General features: G+C 37.1%; 1 protein-coding gene across 1 annotated transcript; it reads left to right on the top strand.

The window, feature by feature from the left end:
• The first annotated feature begins 372 nt into the window (after nucleotides 1-372).
• LOC120334731 (protein zyg-11 homolog) lies at nucleotides 373-16,847 on the top strand. Its single transcript, XM_078113423.1, has 15 exons — nucleotides 373-1,149; nucleotides 2,229-2,327; nucleotides 2,673-2,809; nucleotides 4,092-4,265; nucleotides 4,558-4,699; nucleotides 5,154-5,294; nucleotides 5,896-6,033; nucleotides 7,069-7,173; nucleotides 7,861-8,019; nucleotides 8,921-9,082; nucleotides 9,779-9,826; nucleotides 10,853-10,954; nucleotides 11,909-12,019; nucleotides 12,294-12,444; nucleotides 13,972-16,847. Exons 1-15 carry the CDS (start codon nucleotides 403-405, stop codon nucleotides 14,127-14,129), a joined length of 2,574 nt encoding a protein of 857 aa, XP_077969549.1. The 5' UTR covers nucleotides 373-402; the 3' UTR covers nucleotides 14,130-16,847.
• The last annotated feature ends 122 nt before the right edge of the window (nucleotides 16,848-16,969 follow it).

Here is a 16,969-nt window from a genome sequence, read left to right as displayed (position 1 = left end):
TTTTGGGGGTCAAAGGTCAAACGTCCATTTTTGCAATGATCCAACTTATTTTTACGCGGATGTAGTGAGAGGTATCTTAGTTCGAAATCAGTTTAGCGGGCGCAGTTGTTTTGCACGCCGTGAGCTATAATTGCACGCCAGAAATTCTTATTTGCACGCGGGAATTTCTGATTGCACGCCCAATTTCTCGTTCGAAAAGGCCATGAAATCTAGACTGGGCCATAGTGACATAATTTTTGGATGGCATAGTCAGGTGAGGGTTAGGAATGACATATGCAAAAATCGTTGTGCTACGGCCACTGGAAGTACTTGTGGTACTAAACTATACTAGACCAAAAGTTGTTACCAATAGCATTCCAGATCAGTTATTAATGAATCTTTTTCTATTCCTAGATTTCCAATATGGCTGGTGACTTTGAGATAGAGCCTACATTACAGCAGGCTTGTATTAATGCTATTGCTGACAAAATCGATGTATACATTCAGAAATACCCCCCAAAAATTGCTCGGAGCAACTCCCCATCTCCAGATCGCGGTGTTAGTGGTTCGGTAATGACAGATACCCTTACTCCCTCTAGTGATGGGCCTATGGAGTGTGAAACACCATGTTTACCGTCAGAAGATTCGCAAGAAAAAGGCGATTTTTGCGGAATTAAAACCGAATCGAATTTTAAAATGTTAGAAAATATTGCGTCCCTTGAAATGAAATGTTGCCATGACCCGCCATGCGGAACGAAAAAAATTTCATCATGTCAAGAACCAGAAATTTTTATTCCAAATCCGATGTCCGAGGAACTACTAAAATCTGTCTGTAAAAAGGGGCGTTTGAACGACTCCGCGGCAGTGTTTTTTGCAGACAACGAAAAGTTCCGAATACAACGTATGTACCTCAAAAAGGCTGGACATATTCAAGCTAACGGATTAAAACAACTTTTAAATAACCACGTCTTACATGAACTGAACGCTGCGGACATCAATCAAGTTCGAGAAAACAGTCCGTACGAGCACGAGGGCGATAGAGTGCGAATAACTGTCGGCGATATTGTCTCCGGCTTAAATTCCGCAACAAAAGAAAAATTGATGTCGTTAAACGTGTCTGGAATTCCATCTGAAAAGGAAGACCTAATGCCTCTTGCTATTTATGTTACTGTAAGTAGTTTTCTTAAGCTTTTCTTTGATCTCCAAACTTTCCTGATATCTGACTTGCCGACATGTGCCATTCAAGCCCATGCATATGTAACGAAAAAATTAGCAAGCTATGCCAATTTGGACTGGTATTAATTTAGATCAGAAGCTGTTATTTACATAAATAATTAGCGGCCTTATCAATTCTCCCCAAGCATTTACGAACACAAAAATCCTTATTCAAGCTGTTCCCAAACTTTTTGTCTGTGCGGCGCCGAATTATCATGGAAAAAACTCACGCGGCACCTACACGAAAAAAATGCTGCTTTTAAATAAAACTCAATTTTGTTAGAAGTAACAATAGGGGTAGACACTTCTTAATAGAAAGTAAACGACATAAAATGATAAAATGAATTTATTAATTCATATTCACAGCATTTAAAATACAATATGTAAAATTTGTTCAACACAGTTCTACTAATTTTCGCACATTTTGAGCCGCTTCCCTATTCTATTTTTGTATCAGTTTGAGGCGAAGGACACTGTTGTTATTAGACCCCATGAGGCGAGTTATTTCAAGTCCTGGGTCATCTGTGTTTCTTTTGCTCAGTTTGAGTTCCATGTTCAGTCACAAGTCAAGTCCTACTGTTTTTAGACAAAGGTTGTCTCTGAGTCAGATTATATCGCATAAACATATTAGGAAAGTGAATAGCCTCGCTGGTGTAACTTTTAAGTCAGGGGTTCTCAAACTCTTGGTATTATGAAGCCATGAAATAGTTGACTATTATTTGTCACTTATGGATTGATGTTCCTGAGTAAATCGAAAATCATTTCATTCAACTCGGATTTATTTGCTGCTTGTCAAATTTTCAAAATGTTGTTATTACTACTTTGGACAGCTACAAATTTAGCCAAGTCAGTATTTTAATAAGTAAACGAATAACTCGCGGAGCCCCTAGGTTTCTCTTACAGAGCTCTTGGGCTTCTGATGAAGCACTTTGAGAATCTACGTTCTAAGTAACATCTTCAAATTACACCTTATTCGGTATAAGGTTTCATTCATCAGTTGAATTAATATTGAGTTGAATATAATTTTATTTCAGGTCAGCCAATTTAAAAAGTTGAGCGTTCTCACGAATATCCGACATCTAAACGTCAGTTACACAAATTTTACAGATACTGATCTTAACACTGTGATTGCCGTAAGTAAAGATTTTTTTGTACAATCTTTTCATGTATTCAGCTCGGCGGTGTGGCGCAATATTCTAAGCGTTAGTTATACATTTTCCATCGCACCTCTGATTATCCTGTGTGGGTTGACAAGTTCGAATCCCATGCGTGGATTGTTTCGGACTCCTGCCCGGATGCTGCCATAGGGGGGTTAAGTAATCGCTGACTAATCATTATCAAATCCACGCTTCTGAAAACAAATAACTGGCTAACTAATCCCATAACAGACATAAAATGGTATCCAGATTTTTTAAACATGCCCTACTTCCTTACTTATGCCTAGGCAACAATAACGAGCATTTACTCTATCATTTTAGTGCATGAAACATCTCCAAAGTCTCGACATCTCGAAGACGTACGTTCGTTCTATTCTATACCTCGGTGACATGCATGCTCCCAAACTACGGTTCCTGAACATGAGCAATCTGGACAAACTCAACATGCCCAAGGAAAGGTTCGTACTAGTTAGGAATAGAATATTATAATTTAGATGTCTTGAGTTGCCGGTACTCTCGTAGTATTTGTACCAGGTTAGGTTTAGGTCATAATTTTATTTTGATTTTCCTGATTTTAGTTATGTTACGACTTCAGAGACTGTGCTAGCCATTCCTGCCAATAGGTTTCAGTCCTATTAGCTATTACACAACCTTATTAAATGTAGACGAACAAAATTAGTTACCTCCATATTGGTACACATACTTCTGGGCCGACCTGTGCTGACCACCAGATCTGGTAAAAAACAAATAAATTCGTTATTGTAAATTTTTTCTAAAATAATACAGAAAATGACAGACTCAATACCATGGAAAGTGGGGAATAGAGATGGTAAAAACTGATTATTCTACTATTCCGAATACATTATCAATAATATTTCAGAATATTGAATATATTCTGAATCAGTTTATCAATAGTTTCTCATTTCCGAACATGAAGTTGTATCATGAAAATTACTGGCGATACTTGAATTACTTTTTCCAAAGACGCAAAGTGATTATACCAACTTCTCTGCAAATTAATTTCCTGTGCTATACAATTATTTATGTTGCGAACACAATTTATAATATATTATAATCAATTGTTCATATTCGTTACCATTATTTAGGAATGTATTTGGTTTCAGTCATCTCTGGGCCCCTGTCATAAAGCCAGATTTACGGATTTTTTATATTTTTTTTGTCACTACAGCAGCTGGCGTATTGGTTTAGTGGTTTCGCCCTAATTTCTAATAAATTATTTAGTAAACTTTTTTTTTCTTCAAAATTATCAATAAATAAAACTATTACTGAATAATTAAAAAAAAAATTTGAGTCTTTGCCCTGAATGCATTGAGGTAAAGATTTCAGACTCAATGCACTCCACCTCACCCAGGGCGACCGATTATTGACAATGCGAAAACGAAATGATTTAGGTGCTTGGTTAAAATGGTAGCTTCCCTCATGAGTAATCAACAGTTGGAGTTACGTGAAACTAACTACCCTTACTTGATCTATGCCTTTGCGGATCCGTATTCGTAAAATGCAAGGATGCTGTAGCAAGAGTGAAAATGACTATTCAGTTCAAGAGTCTTGCTGCACACTAACACAAATGTATTTCTGTAACGTTTCGTCTGACCAAGGTCAGACTTCTTCAGACAGCATTTTACAATCACTTGGTATCACTTGTGTGAAGCCGACTTCAGAAGAGCATATAAAACATTGCAAAAAAATATATCAAAAACTTTTTGTATTAATTTTCAGCCTTTTTGACGTTTTCTGTAAAATGACCGAACTCCAGCACCTGGATATTTCCACGGAGAGCAAGTCGACGTGTCGAACTCCTGGTACGCTCAGCAGTATCAACGTGGCTGTTAGTATGGTAATGGTCGGTGGCTACCCCCTGCCTAAGCTGACATCTTTGGATATCTCTGGAAGGTAAGAGTTTAGGGTACTTCCGTAGTGTATTTGTACCAGGTTAGAGCATAATTTTAGTCCGCTTTACCCTATTTTAGTTCTATCACGAATTCGGGGTCTGTGTTAGCCGAGTGAATATAACCCTGTCCATAGGTTTCAGTCCCTTTACACAACTTGATGTAAAGTAGGCGAAGAAAATTAGTTACCTCCATATTGGTACACACACTTCTTGGTTTATTTAGTTGGTGGCTACTCCCTTCCTAAGCTTACTTATGTAATAATCAAAATATAAAATGATCATGCTCTTTTCCAGGGAAGGAATAGAAGAAGTTGAATTCTTAAATTTCTACGTCAACCACCCTCAGCTTACGTTTCTGGGACTTCTTCATACTGGGTTGGACGGACTTCCCTGTTTCGTGAATCCCAAGACCGATCACCATAAACTCCATCTGAAGGTGGGTCATAGTTTGGATTTCAGCTTTGCTTACTCTGTCTCTTCAACGATATCCCAAAATGGAATAACAATTTTGCTGAGTGATGACACAAAACTTCTCTGCTTTGGAGTGGGCGCCCGTAACTATGTTCAGAGATGAGTTTTTTTTATCTCTGAGTGTGTGCCAATAGTTTTACTCAGAGATTGAGTCTGTTCTACTTCTGAGTGAGTACCCATAATTTCACTCAAAAATGAGTCTCATATTTCTGAGTGAGTGCCGGTAATTTTACTTGGAAATAAGCCTTCTTTACTTCTGAGTGATTGCACAAAACTTTATTCAGAGATGAATCTTCTTTACTTGTGAGCGAGTGCCCTCTGAGATCTCTTCTACTTTTAAGTGATCGAGGAAATATAGCTTTGAGAAAATTTCCGTAAGATAAAATACCTTTTTTCAAATTTCCCATTTTTGCATTCAGGTAACCGGTGACCACACAGAAGCACAAATCATGGAGTCATTGACGAGATATTATCGACGGCCATACTTTGCGAAGGAAGCTTTGTTCTCGCTGTTTAACCAAACCCAACTCGCACCTCAATATAACAAGGAACAATTAGAGGTGAGAAATTCGTTTTTCAATTTGGCTGATCTATAACCAGTTTTAGGTTTGTTACCAATCTCCCTCATGTGGCATCTCTCTTGAAATGCCATTTTTTCTGTCATAGTCTTTTTATTTTTGGGCACTCCAGAAGTATGTGTACTAATATGGAGGTAACTAATTTTGTTCACCTACTTCACATCAACTGAAACCATCGGACTGAAACCTATGGGCAAGGGGGTATATTCACTTGGCTAACACAGACGGTCCGAAACTCGTAATATAACTAAAATAATGAAAATTGGAATAAAGTTATGGCCTAACCCTAACCTGGTACACATACTGCGTTTCGGTTTCCGCCATCTTGGTTCACAGACTTCGGGAGTACCCAATAAGGTATATTTATATTCCAACCACATATCCTTTAACTCTTACCTGGTACACATACTACGTACCGGTGTCTGCCATCTTGGTTCACATACTTTGGGAGTACCTCTTACTGTAAGTGTGCAACAAGACGAGCAGAAAATTCTAGATTTCGGATTCTTCTAAACATCCTTCAATCACAATTCCTTGAGCATTGTTTTGAGCAGAAAATTAATGCATGTTTAATTTTGTTTAGCTTGTCTTGCTCTGTATGCGAAATCATCGAGCGGATGTTGATATTTCGTATTCCGTACAACTCGCTGCGACAGCTTGCGTTTATAATTTGACTAACAGGGAAACAGGGTCAACTATACCTGCTAACATGCTTTCTGAGGTAAGTTGTTTATTTATTATATTTTAGGAGAGTTTGATCTTACTCAGAAATTAAGGAGACTCATCTCTGAGCAAAGTTGTGGCACTCACTCAGAGGTAAAGGAAACTCATCACTGAGCAAAGTTACGGGCACTCAGTCAGAAGTAAAGGAGACTCATCTCTGAGCAAAGATACAAGCACTCACTCGGAAGTAAAGGAGACTCATCTCTGAGCAAAGTTACGGGCACTCACTCAGAAGTAAAGGAGACTCATCTCTGAGCAAAGTTACGGGCACTCGCTCAAATGTGAAGTAGACTCATCTCTGAGCAAAGTTATGGCACTCACTCGGAAGTAAAGGAAACTCATCTCTGAGCAAAGTTGTGGCACTCACTCAGAAGTAAAGGAAACTCATCACTGGGCAAAGTTGTGGCACTCACTCAGAAGTAAAGGAGACTCATCTCTGAGCAAAGTTACGGGCACTCAATCAGATGTGAAGTAGACTCATCTCTGAGCAAAGTTATGGCACTCACTCGGAAGTAAAGGAAACTCATCTCTGAGCAAAGTTGTGGCACTCACTCAGAAGTAAAGGAAACTCATCACTGGGCAAAGTTGTGGCACTCAGTCAGAAGTAAAGGAGACTCATCTCTGAGCAAAGTTACGGGCACTCGCTCAGATGTGAAGTAGACTCATCTCTGAGCAAAGTTATGGCACTCACTCGGAAGTAAAGGAAACTCATCTCTGAGCAAAGTTGTGGCACTCACTCAGAAGTAAAGGAAACTCATCACTGGGCAAAGTTGTGGCACTCAGTCAGAAGTAAAGGAGACTCATCTCTGAGCAAAGATACATGCACTCACTCAGAGGTGTAGGAGGCTTATCTTTGAGCAAAGTTATGGGCACTCACTCAGAAGTAAAGAAGACTCATCTCTGAGCAAAGTTACGGGCACTCACTCAGATGTAAAGGAGACTCATCTCACCCTAAGATATAAAAATAGGATGTAAAATAAAAAAGAAATTTTTCTTAACCAAAGATCATAAATTTTATTCAAATATAACCCAGGTTGTGAAGGAAACTCTGGCAACAATGGAAAGGTTCCAAGATCGACAACAATTGCAGAAGAATTGTTTGATGACGCTGTGTAGCGACAAGATATTGAAGGAAGTGGTAAGATTTAAGATAAGAACTGACTTGATGTTCTCAGATGGGGTGTAGCCAAGTGGGTTGGGGTGGTAATTCCCCATTTTAAAATGTAACCCATGCCTTCTGGCCTCTGACTGCACCTGCTAGCTACCGTCTAACTCGGCAATTATAAATTTCGCAATCCCCCCTTTTTGAATATTTCTGGCTACGTCACTGACTTTCATATCATACTTTCAGCCAGACCTCTATGGCAAAAACTTACGCAGGGATATATGAAATAGGACAAGAAAGGCTGAGCAGAGGAAGTCCAATAGCTCTATATCGGACATGGGCAATCTACGGCCCACTGACTAATTCCATCTGGCCCGCTAGATGATGTCACAACCCAACTAAAACCTAGCTCAAGGAATTTGTTGAGTTTTTGCAATTATATGTAGTTTTGGCACGAGGCTCATAGGTATTCACTTTGGATTTTTCAACACTGTAAATATTTTTCGTAAAATGTAACTTTTTATGTCACACTTATATGGACCGCCAGTCTGGTTGGGCAAAATCTTTGGCCCCTGGCCCAAAAACTGGGCCCACCCCTGCTCTATATCATAAAAGCTACTTTTGTTTTGGTAGTGACTTATACACAGATCAGAGAAGATATAAAACACATTAAAATTACTTTTCAAATTCTGTATATATATATATATTTTCTTTTTTCAGACTTTTGATTACTTCAAAACAGCCCAACTAGTAATGCAATGTCTCTGCACCAATGAGGACAGTGCCATGCATCGGATGTCTGTCGCCATCATTTCGATTCTTGCCGCCAAAATATCTACAGAACAAACGGCTATTCTGGGATGCAGTAAATACATGAAGGTAGGATTGGATGTGGAAAATAAAACTTTTCAATGAAGTTCTAAGAATTCCATAGCAGTAATTTTGAGAAAACTAGAATTATTAAGATTAGGATTATTATACCATGAAGCCCCTTCACAATTTCCAATTTTGTTTTGAAGTCAGTTCTCAATATATCGTAACCAGGTTTGTTGTTTTTTAATCAGTAATTTTTCAAGTGTTTTCACTTCAAATAATACATCTGTGAAGGCCAAAACAATATATGGTATTCATAAATTTTCTTTGCAATTTCAAAAAGACTTCATGGATACCTTGTAGAATTGAAATCACTGGTATACCTTTGTTCATTTGTTATGGATTGTTGTCATTTTTTTGCTATATTGACTTTAATTCCTGACTCCACTCTTAATGAAAACCTGAGTACGCCTCTGATTTCTGGAAGCAGTGGTTCTCAAACCTTTTAAGCCGTTCTTCCTTTTTATAATCTGTCAAGTCTTGCTCCGACCTCAAAAATAACTAGCAAACAATAAGCTACAAATAACAGATAGTAGGTCGAAAGTATGTTTTATTCAAAAAAAGTGTCACTAAACAACAAAGAAATACGAATATCTAAAATGAGCCGGGCAAGTTCAAATATAGCAAATATTTTCATTTTTAATTAGCATCACCCCCCCCCTCAAAAAAATTGTCTACGGCCCCCTAGTGGAGGGCGCCCCCCCGTTGGGGGACCACTGCTTTGAAGACTTTAAAGTACAATAATTTTTTTAATAATAATCATGCTATATATTGTGCCAAGATATCAATAGAGCACAGTTAGGATTTCATAATTCATGGGCACACCTTGATATGACATTCCGTGAAATTCTTTTCAACCTTTTTAGTGATCACCCACTATGTAATCAGACCACTTTTTGTTTAACAGGTTTTACTCCGAATTGTGGAAAAGAAACTTAACGCCGCTCATCTTGATTTGACGTTGAAATTCACACTCAGTGCTCTGTGGAATCTCACGGACGAAAGTCCGTCAACTTGCCAAAATTTTATTGACAATGACGGGCTTAGTCTCTTTGTTCAAATTTTAAGTGTGAGTTTCCAATTGATTTTTTATGTGCGTTTTACTCTGAACAAGACTTTGTACAAGGCCTTGCTGCTACACTGCTACTGTGTTTTCCAGAAAAGAGCACCTAGTCTGAAGATAATAACACCTACGGTACCTATTGACCTAACCTAAATATAAACGTGTTATTTATAAGTAAATCGATGTCGGTTTCCATATTTTGTGTATTTGAAAATCTCTTAATTCTCTACTTTGTAATTTTGTTTTTGATAAATAGAAAATAAAGATATCCCCCAAAAAATAAGCCCTAGTTTTATTTTTCAAAAGTAAAGTGAAATTAGACCTTTCCCAGTACATAAAGGTCTGTTAAGAACCGTTATGATTTGTGTCGATCGGAAACTTTATGGGTGAGGTGGAGAGCTTGAGATTGCAACTTGCGAAGGCGATTCCAATGCTCCATCTATAGAATGCTTTAGAAAAGCAGATGTATAGTCAAAATACAGTAGATTGGAATATTTTGTGGGCAATGATGAGCTTTTTGTCTAAATTTTTTTCGAGTAATTTCGAATGAGTGCATGCATTGCCCCACCTAATTCAATTCAGGTTCATTAGCTTTTTCCATTTTAGCAGTCTAAGATAATTTTACGATGGGTCTCCTTTACTCCTCCTGAGTGAGTGCCTATGACCACGTTTTAAGCAAATCTCTTTTTTTCATTATCTTAGGTGAATGATGACAATCCTTGTCTTCAAACTAAAGTTCTTGGACTTCTGGTGAGTTCTAGCTTTTGAGTTCAACATATTTGGGCGAGCATTATTAACACTTGCATTTAATCTCTGATTACCGTATAAAGCTGACATGGTCAACTGGGGCTCACAGGCCAGCCTGTTGGGTAAATCAATCTGGCCCGCCTGATGCTGCCACAAACTAAAACCAAATTTTAATGTTTCAGCTAAAAAACAGCTCAAGGAATTTGTTGAGATTGTGATACAATTTAGTTTCGGCACGAGGCCTATTATTTTCAACTTTTGTTTTTATGAATATTGTTCATAAAATGTAACTTTTTACGTCACACTTACATGGATCGTCAGTGTAAGTAGGTAAATTTTTTGGCCACTGGTCTAAAAGCCTTGCCAACCCCTGGTTTAGAGTCTTTAAATTGGTAATCATAGTGGAGAAATACGAAGTGGTTTGAATAGATGAAAAAAAATTAAGAGAATTTGATGATGTGTTAGGAACGGTGACCGTACATTTGAACCCATGTACATTTGAACTCATGCATCTATCCACGGGTTCAATCTATATGCGGGTGCTAAAACCCATGGGTTAGGGTTAGTATCGGTTTAACTATCCGTGAAACGAAAAAAATTCCATAGGTGCAATAGCATACAGGTGCAATTGTCATGGGTTCAAATGTACGTGGGTTCAAATGTAATGGAACCGTTAGGAGGTTTGGCATATCTGCTGGCTGTCAATGTTACCCTCTTAATCAAAGTTTGTGTACATTTGAAGCATTTTACCTATTCCCATGTCTGATCCAAACTGGTATTGGGCGACAGTCTGTGGTTTGCTCATCTTATTTTCTATTTTGAATTAAATATTAGAAATTTTATTTTACTTGAAATTTGACTACAATTTCATTGTAAAAATTGCTTTTCTCAGCTAATAGTGGACCGATCAATAACAAATTTCTCCCAAAATGGAAGAAGTCGCTACCGCATATAGTAAGGTTTTAGTCGATCACGATTATCTGCTGATTTTTTCAGCAAACTTGAGAGCTCAGCCTTTTTGTTTTGCAGAATAATCTTGCTGAGGTACCGTCTCTACGCTGCCATCTACTAAAGCATGACATACAATTAATCGAATCGATTCAAAAACTTCTGCATTCAAAACACATTGAGGTAAATCTCAGGTCTTTCGTTCGTTAGATGTGATAAACTGGAAATTACTACTAAACCAGTTCCCAACGTTTTATGTCTCGTGGCCCCTTTCATGGGCTTATAGAGCTCATGGCCCTCTGTTTATCATTCCAGTGGTATTTAGAGTGTTATTTCGCTCAGTATATTCCAAATTTCATTTTGTTCAATCAATTCATGCTCAACCAAGGAAAAACACCCTGTGAAATAACCTTGTCAAGCAATGAAACTAGGAAGAACATGGAGTTTTTTGGTGAAGTGAAAAGTAGAATGATTTTTGCGCCCAGCATTGTGGCCCCTCTTCAACGGCTCTGTGTCCCTCAGTTGGGAACCGCTGTTCTAAACCATATGGGTTTCTAAGAATCAGAGTGTCCTTTGATTTCAGTTTGCATAAGCATGCAATGCTAGTGATATTTATTCAGTCAACGAATTTTCTCATCTGATACACTCGTTTGGTTCACAGTGTCGACTCTTTTTGAGTTGTGTATTTCCTTTTTACCCTTTCACATTCCCCTAATTCACCAATCACAATGTCTTTTATTGTCGAGCGAATAAAGACGGACCAATTAGAAACTGCCGGTATGCGCAAATTTTGACTCTCGTACAGTGGTGTATTGAGGATATTGCATCCATTGCTCGTGCCATGGGCATCGATTGAAGAGGGGCGCAAAAAAACTGTGAAAAAATGTTTAATAAACTAATATAAAATTGGGAACAAATGAAACTCGAACTTCATATCAACATAAAATGATCTCATTTCAAAAATAATCATTAAAAAAAATTTTCAACCAACTATCAAGAAGGCGCATATTTAAACTTTGCCATGAGTGTCAATTCACATACATATATGCTGCACTCATAACTCCCTCAAACTATCCAATTTTGGTATTTATCAATTTAACACTCATAATCCTCTCAAACTGTCCAAATTTCGTTTAGGTGAGCTACTTTGCCGCCGGCATCATCTCTCATCTAGCGATACTTGGAGCGGAAGATTGGATTGCGTTAACAAATGTAGAAAAACTGAGGGGGGAATTACTGTCTGACCTGGTAAGTTGAAAAGCCAGTAAGATTGAGTTAAATGTGGGGACCCAGGACTATTCAGTTTGGCCAACATATTAATAGCTTTAATCCCATTTGGCTCCAGTTGATATTACTTTTAGTATGTTGTAGATTCTGACTTAAGCATTCGTGTAGTTAGGGGAGAAATCTTATCGCACAATCCACTAGTTTGCCATGAATGTGATCGTTTAATTGATGAGTAGACTAACCGACCTTGACCTTGGAAGTTTGACTGAAAGCATAACACAATTTTTACTTTTAGTACAACTGCGTGTTGTCATGGAAACCTCCCGATGGAGAAATGGTTGCATATAGAACGTTCAAACCCTTCTTTCCGTTGTTGAGAAGACACGACACTCCTGCTATGCAACTGTGGGCGGCTTGGGCGATACGTCACGTCTGTCTTAAAAACGGTGAGTGTTTTATTTTCTACTCACACTCAGTGTTTTCACAAAATTTTACTCATATAGGGGAGTAACTCCATTGTATTAGAGCGGCTCCTAACTAGGGGCCTGTGGGCCACCAAGGGGGCCACAGAGCATCCAGTGGGGGGCCATAATGCTGAGCGCGAAACTTCCTGTTCTTCCTAGTTTCATTGCTTGATACGGTTTCTTAGGGTGTTTCCACTTTTTTTTTGTGTGAATTGTTTGAACCTAATGGTATTTAAAAATAGCATGAGTGCTTGAAAGCCTTCGTAAGGGGACCAAAATCCTTAAGAGGTTGGGAACAACTGTTGAAATGAATTATGAATGTTGGTGTCAGGGATTTCTTGCAACTACTTTCTGTGTATGGTTCTGAACTGTTCTTGAGCAAACTTGTAACATACACACTATCTTTCACACAAAATGTTGGTCCAATTGCTGTCTGTGACTTTGCTCAGAAATCAGTCTTCTTTGTTTATGAGTGTGTACAAGTGACCTTACTTTGAGCTCGGCGTAAGGCACGTTGTGCTAAGTGTTAGGTGCCGTCGCACCTTTTATTACCCTGCTTGGATTCACAGGTTCGAATCCTGTGTTTATGTGCGAAAGGATACCTGGACTCCTCACCACCCTGGTTCATGTAACTGGTATTCAGTAACGGCTCTTTTCGCTATAAGTCTATACTTCTAAAACAATGATTCTTAAACAGCAGGGTATGCCCCACAATGTAGGCCTAGACAATTTTTTAGGGGGCGTGTAGCTAATTAAAAATACAAATTTTTGTTGGATTTGGTCTTGCCTGCCTTAATTTGGATATTTACATCAAAAAACTTTATATTTGTTTCTTTATTCACGTTCCATCCACGTATTTTAACATGTTTTTGAATAAAACATACTTTCGCCTTACTATCTGTTATTTGTAACTCATTGTTAGCTAGTTATTTTTGGGTTTAGAAACTTTGACAACCACTGACCTAAAACAAATCACTTGCTAATTAACCCCATGCCTGACTGGGACACGTAACGGGACGAGAGGTCGTGGTTAGAGCTGGGCATTTCGAATAGAATAGTAAATTATTCAAATCGGTTCAAAGCAAAATTTTGAATCGTAGCCATCTTGTTTAATACGCTAATGGTCGCTAATTTTTCAATTTTTTTTATTGAAGCCAGATTTTTTTACCGCAATTCTGACATGACTCAGATATGTGAGTTATTGGTGCAAATATGTTTTTTATTGTGTGTGAACAGTCAGCTTTCTGTCTGGGTGATAGATTCTATGTATTTAGTAATTTATGTGTCTGGAGGACCCAATCAATAGGAATGTTACGTATAATTATATATCTCCCAATTATTCGAGATTCCATTCGAAAAAATATTCGATTCGTGCAGGTATTTGAAAATGCCCAGCGCAGCCCATTTGATTGAGTTGTTTTATCAACTTTCCTCTCCTCAAGGATAAATATGGTAATCCGAATTTTCTTAAAAAATGTAAAATTCCAATTTTATTTTAAATTTTTGCAGGAGAAAAATATCAAGAAATGTTAGTGGCCGAAGAAGGTATTCAATGTCTTGGCGAAGTTTTGACAAATCCTGATCTCGACAAAAAAGTTAAAGAATTGATCAAATTGACATTAGAATCCATTGAAAAAACCCACCCGGATATAATGGAATGTGTTTAGACAATAGGAACACTGGAAATGGGAACGTTGTATTTTTGTGTGGTTGAAATTTTAGTTTATAGAATTGTAACTGGGGTGATTAGCTGAAATAAGGTTGAAAGAAATTGAATATTTTTATCTCTTCATATTTACATTTTATTCCTTTTTCAAAATTTTGTGTTCCAGGGATTATTGAGAACAGTTTTATTTGAAACATATTGATTTAGGTCATTTGACAGTGTGACCAAATATGCAGCGTTTAATTTTCGAAAACTGTAAAAAAGTAGAAAAGCATTCAAACGATGGTTCATTTGCTTTTCCATGTTCCATAAACAGGGTGTCCATAAAGTCCCTTTACAATTCCAATTTTGTTATGAAGTCAGTTCTCAATATATCTTAACCAGGTTTGATGTTTTTTAATCAGTAATTGTTCAAGTATTTTTACTTCATTTAATACATCGGTGAAGGCCGAAACATTATATGATTCGATGAATTTATTTTGCAATTTTAACCACTTTTAATACTTCATGGACACCCTGTATACATTGACTTCTCTTGTTAAACATCGCCCAAGTCTTGAATGTATTCGATCTTCCTATTGGAATTAAATTCAGAATAGAACATCATTTTAAACCTGCCTTCCAGACTGGAAGTGACATAGAGATCATTGATTAATCAATTAATTAGCTAAGTGGTAGTATTAATTAACGAGAGCGTTTTGCTTGTCCAAGCCTACTTTGCTAAATTTAATGAATGTTCACAAGAGTAGATCTCAATTAAATACTTATGCTTGGTGAATTATTGCTGTTAAAGTCTGTCTGTTGTTGTCATACGTGTGTCTTTTAAATCGATGTTAGATAGATTCCACTGAACCGAGCCTGAATCTCAATCTACTCAAGTAGATTGATTAGTTTATCAAAACTGATAGATTTAATAACATTTTGGGCGCTCCAGAAGTGTGTGTACCAATATGGAGGTAAAGGTAACTAATTTTGTTCGCTTACTTTACATTAATATGTGTGAAGGGACTGAAACCTATGGGCAGGGGCTAACTTGACTAGTCCACGTAATCGTAATAGAACCAATATAAGGAAAATTGGATAAAATCATGGCTTAGCCCTGACCTGGTACACACACTGTGGGAGTACCGCATTATGTATATGCCATGTATCTCTTATTGTATTATTGTTGGATTTTCTGCTCTGTAATGTTTTCATGTTTTAGCCGAGTCATGGTCATGGGTCATCCAGGTCTGATATTTAGTCGTTCTAGGAGTTAAGTCACACCGGTGTTTAGTTGATGACAAGTTCTAGTCATTCATTTCATTTAGACGACGAAGTTTTTAACAAATTGCGATAGCTGTCGAGTCAAGAATACGAGCCTGCCCAACATTTAAACTCAGAACTCCTGGAAATTAAGAATGTTTGAATTGGTATAAAAATCTATATAGACTGTTTTGATATATTTGTGCCTTTTTTGCTGTCATTGCGCATTCGCTACTTATAACATTAAGTATGAACCAGAGCTGAAAATCTCTCCTTTTTTTGGAATTTCTAGTTTTCATATGCGCATACATTTGACTCTAGTCCTGACAAATGGCAAATTGCTGTTTAGACAATGATTTGAGCATTCGCAACATTTAAACTCAAAACTTGTGGACTTTTAATCAGTGTACTTTTGTGCAAAGCCGAAAATATTTTCTGGTGGGAAATGGTTGAAATTTTTAATAACAGTATTTATATTCCATATATTTCTGATTGCTTTATCATTCGAAGTTTCTGCTCAGTAATCTCTTTTTTTGTTTTTTCTAGTAAAACTGTATCAAATCAGTTCCCTGTGTCAGCATTCTAAAATAGTTATGCTTTACATCTAGTTTCGACTGGTCTAATGATTCATTATAAGCAAAATTGGAACCAAAGAAAATGAGTTTTCCAAAACAGATCCAGTTGGATTGAAATTTACTTTTTAAACCATAGTCATGTCAACTATCGCACAGTGACCACTTTTGCGGATAATTTCCTACTATTGAGCATTCAAATATAATAACCCAATTCGTACCATTCAAAATTTTGTTCCTTCTTTTTAATTCACATTTTTAATTAAACTCAAATTTTGAATGTTTCTTTCTTCTGTGTCCCTAAGTGTAAAATCAGTAAACACTGCTAAAATATTGACGGAGTGTGGGATTGGCCCAAACTATTGCATGGCTGTATTTGAAATTGATTCCGCAGAGATTAGAGTAGTATCTGAAAATTGACTTTTGTTATAGAGAATGAATCCATCTTCAAACTTTATCACTTTTTTGTTAAGCACAAAATCATAATTAGAATAACTTTAGATGTCTTGCATGTAGCGCATGGGCAAACTAAAATATAAAAATAATACATACCGGTAATTTATAACAAGATTTAAAAATTGTTTTCAAATTAAAGTTAGCACGATCTTTATAAAAGTGCAGGGCCAACACTGACTCATTATTTGCAGTGGCATAAGGCTGGCCCTAATGGCTACTGCCATTACAGTCACACCAAAGCCAATCAACATAGTCAGCAATTAGCGGATTATTATTTCCTTTATTAAAAATCTGTTTTTCTTGTCCGTGCTCCAGATTTCGGTGGCTACAATTTTTTAGTGTTTTTGATTTATCGTATTTAATGTTTCAATTATTAAACAACGTACTTAAGTTTGATTTTGTATAAATTTTTGTTTCATTTTATTGGAATAAATTGTTCATTTGTAGCTTATGTACATTTATGAGGATGGCTCTGATGAAATATAGAAATTTACACAAAAATGTGAAATGGCTGTGACAAGAATATAACCTTGATAGATATTCCCCATTATCCGCTCATTGCCACGTT

Source organism: Styela clava, chromosome 1 (genome assembly GCF_964204865.1).
Source record: "Styela clava chromosome 1, kaStyClav1.hap1.2, whole genome shotgun sequence".
Lineage (NCBI taxonomy): Eukaryota > Metazoa > Chordata > Ascidiacea > Stolidobranchia > Styelidae > Styela > Styela clava.
The sequence above is the reverse complement of the archived record's forward strand: the minus strand, read 5'-3'. Positions and strand labels throughout refer to the sequence as shown.

Coding starts and splice junctions, on each gene's coding strand:
- LOC120334731 (XM_078113423.1), top strand. CDS start 403: ATGGCTGGTGACTTTGAGATAGAGCCTACATTACAGCAGGCTTGTATT. Junction 1,150..2,228: donor CTCTTGCTATTTATGTTACT/GTAAGTAGTTTT, acceptor ATTTTATTTCAG/GTCAGCCAATTTAAAAAGTT. Junction 12,445..13,971: donor TCACGTCTGTCTTAAAAACG/GTGAGTGTTTTA, acceptor AAATTTTTGCAG/GAGAAAAATATCAAGAAATG.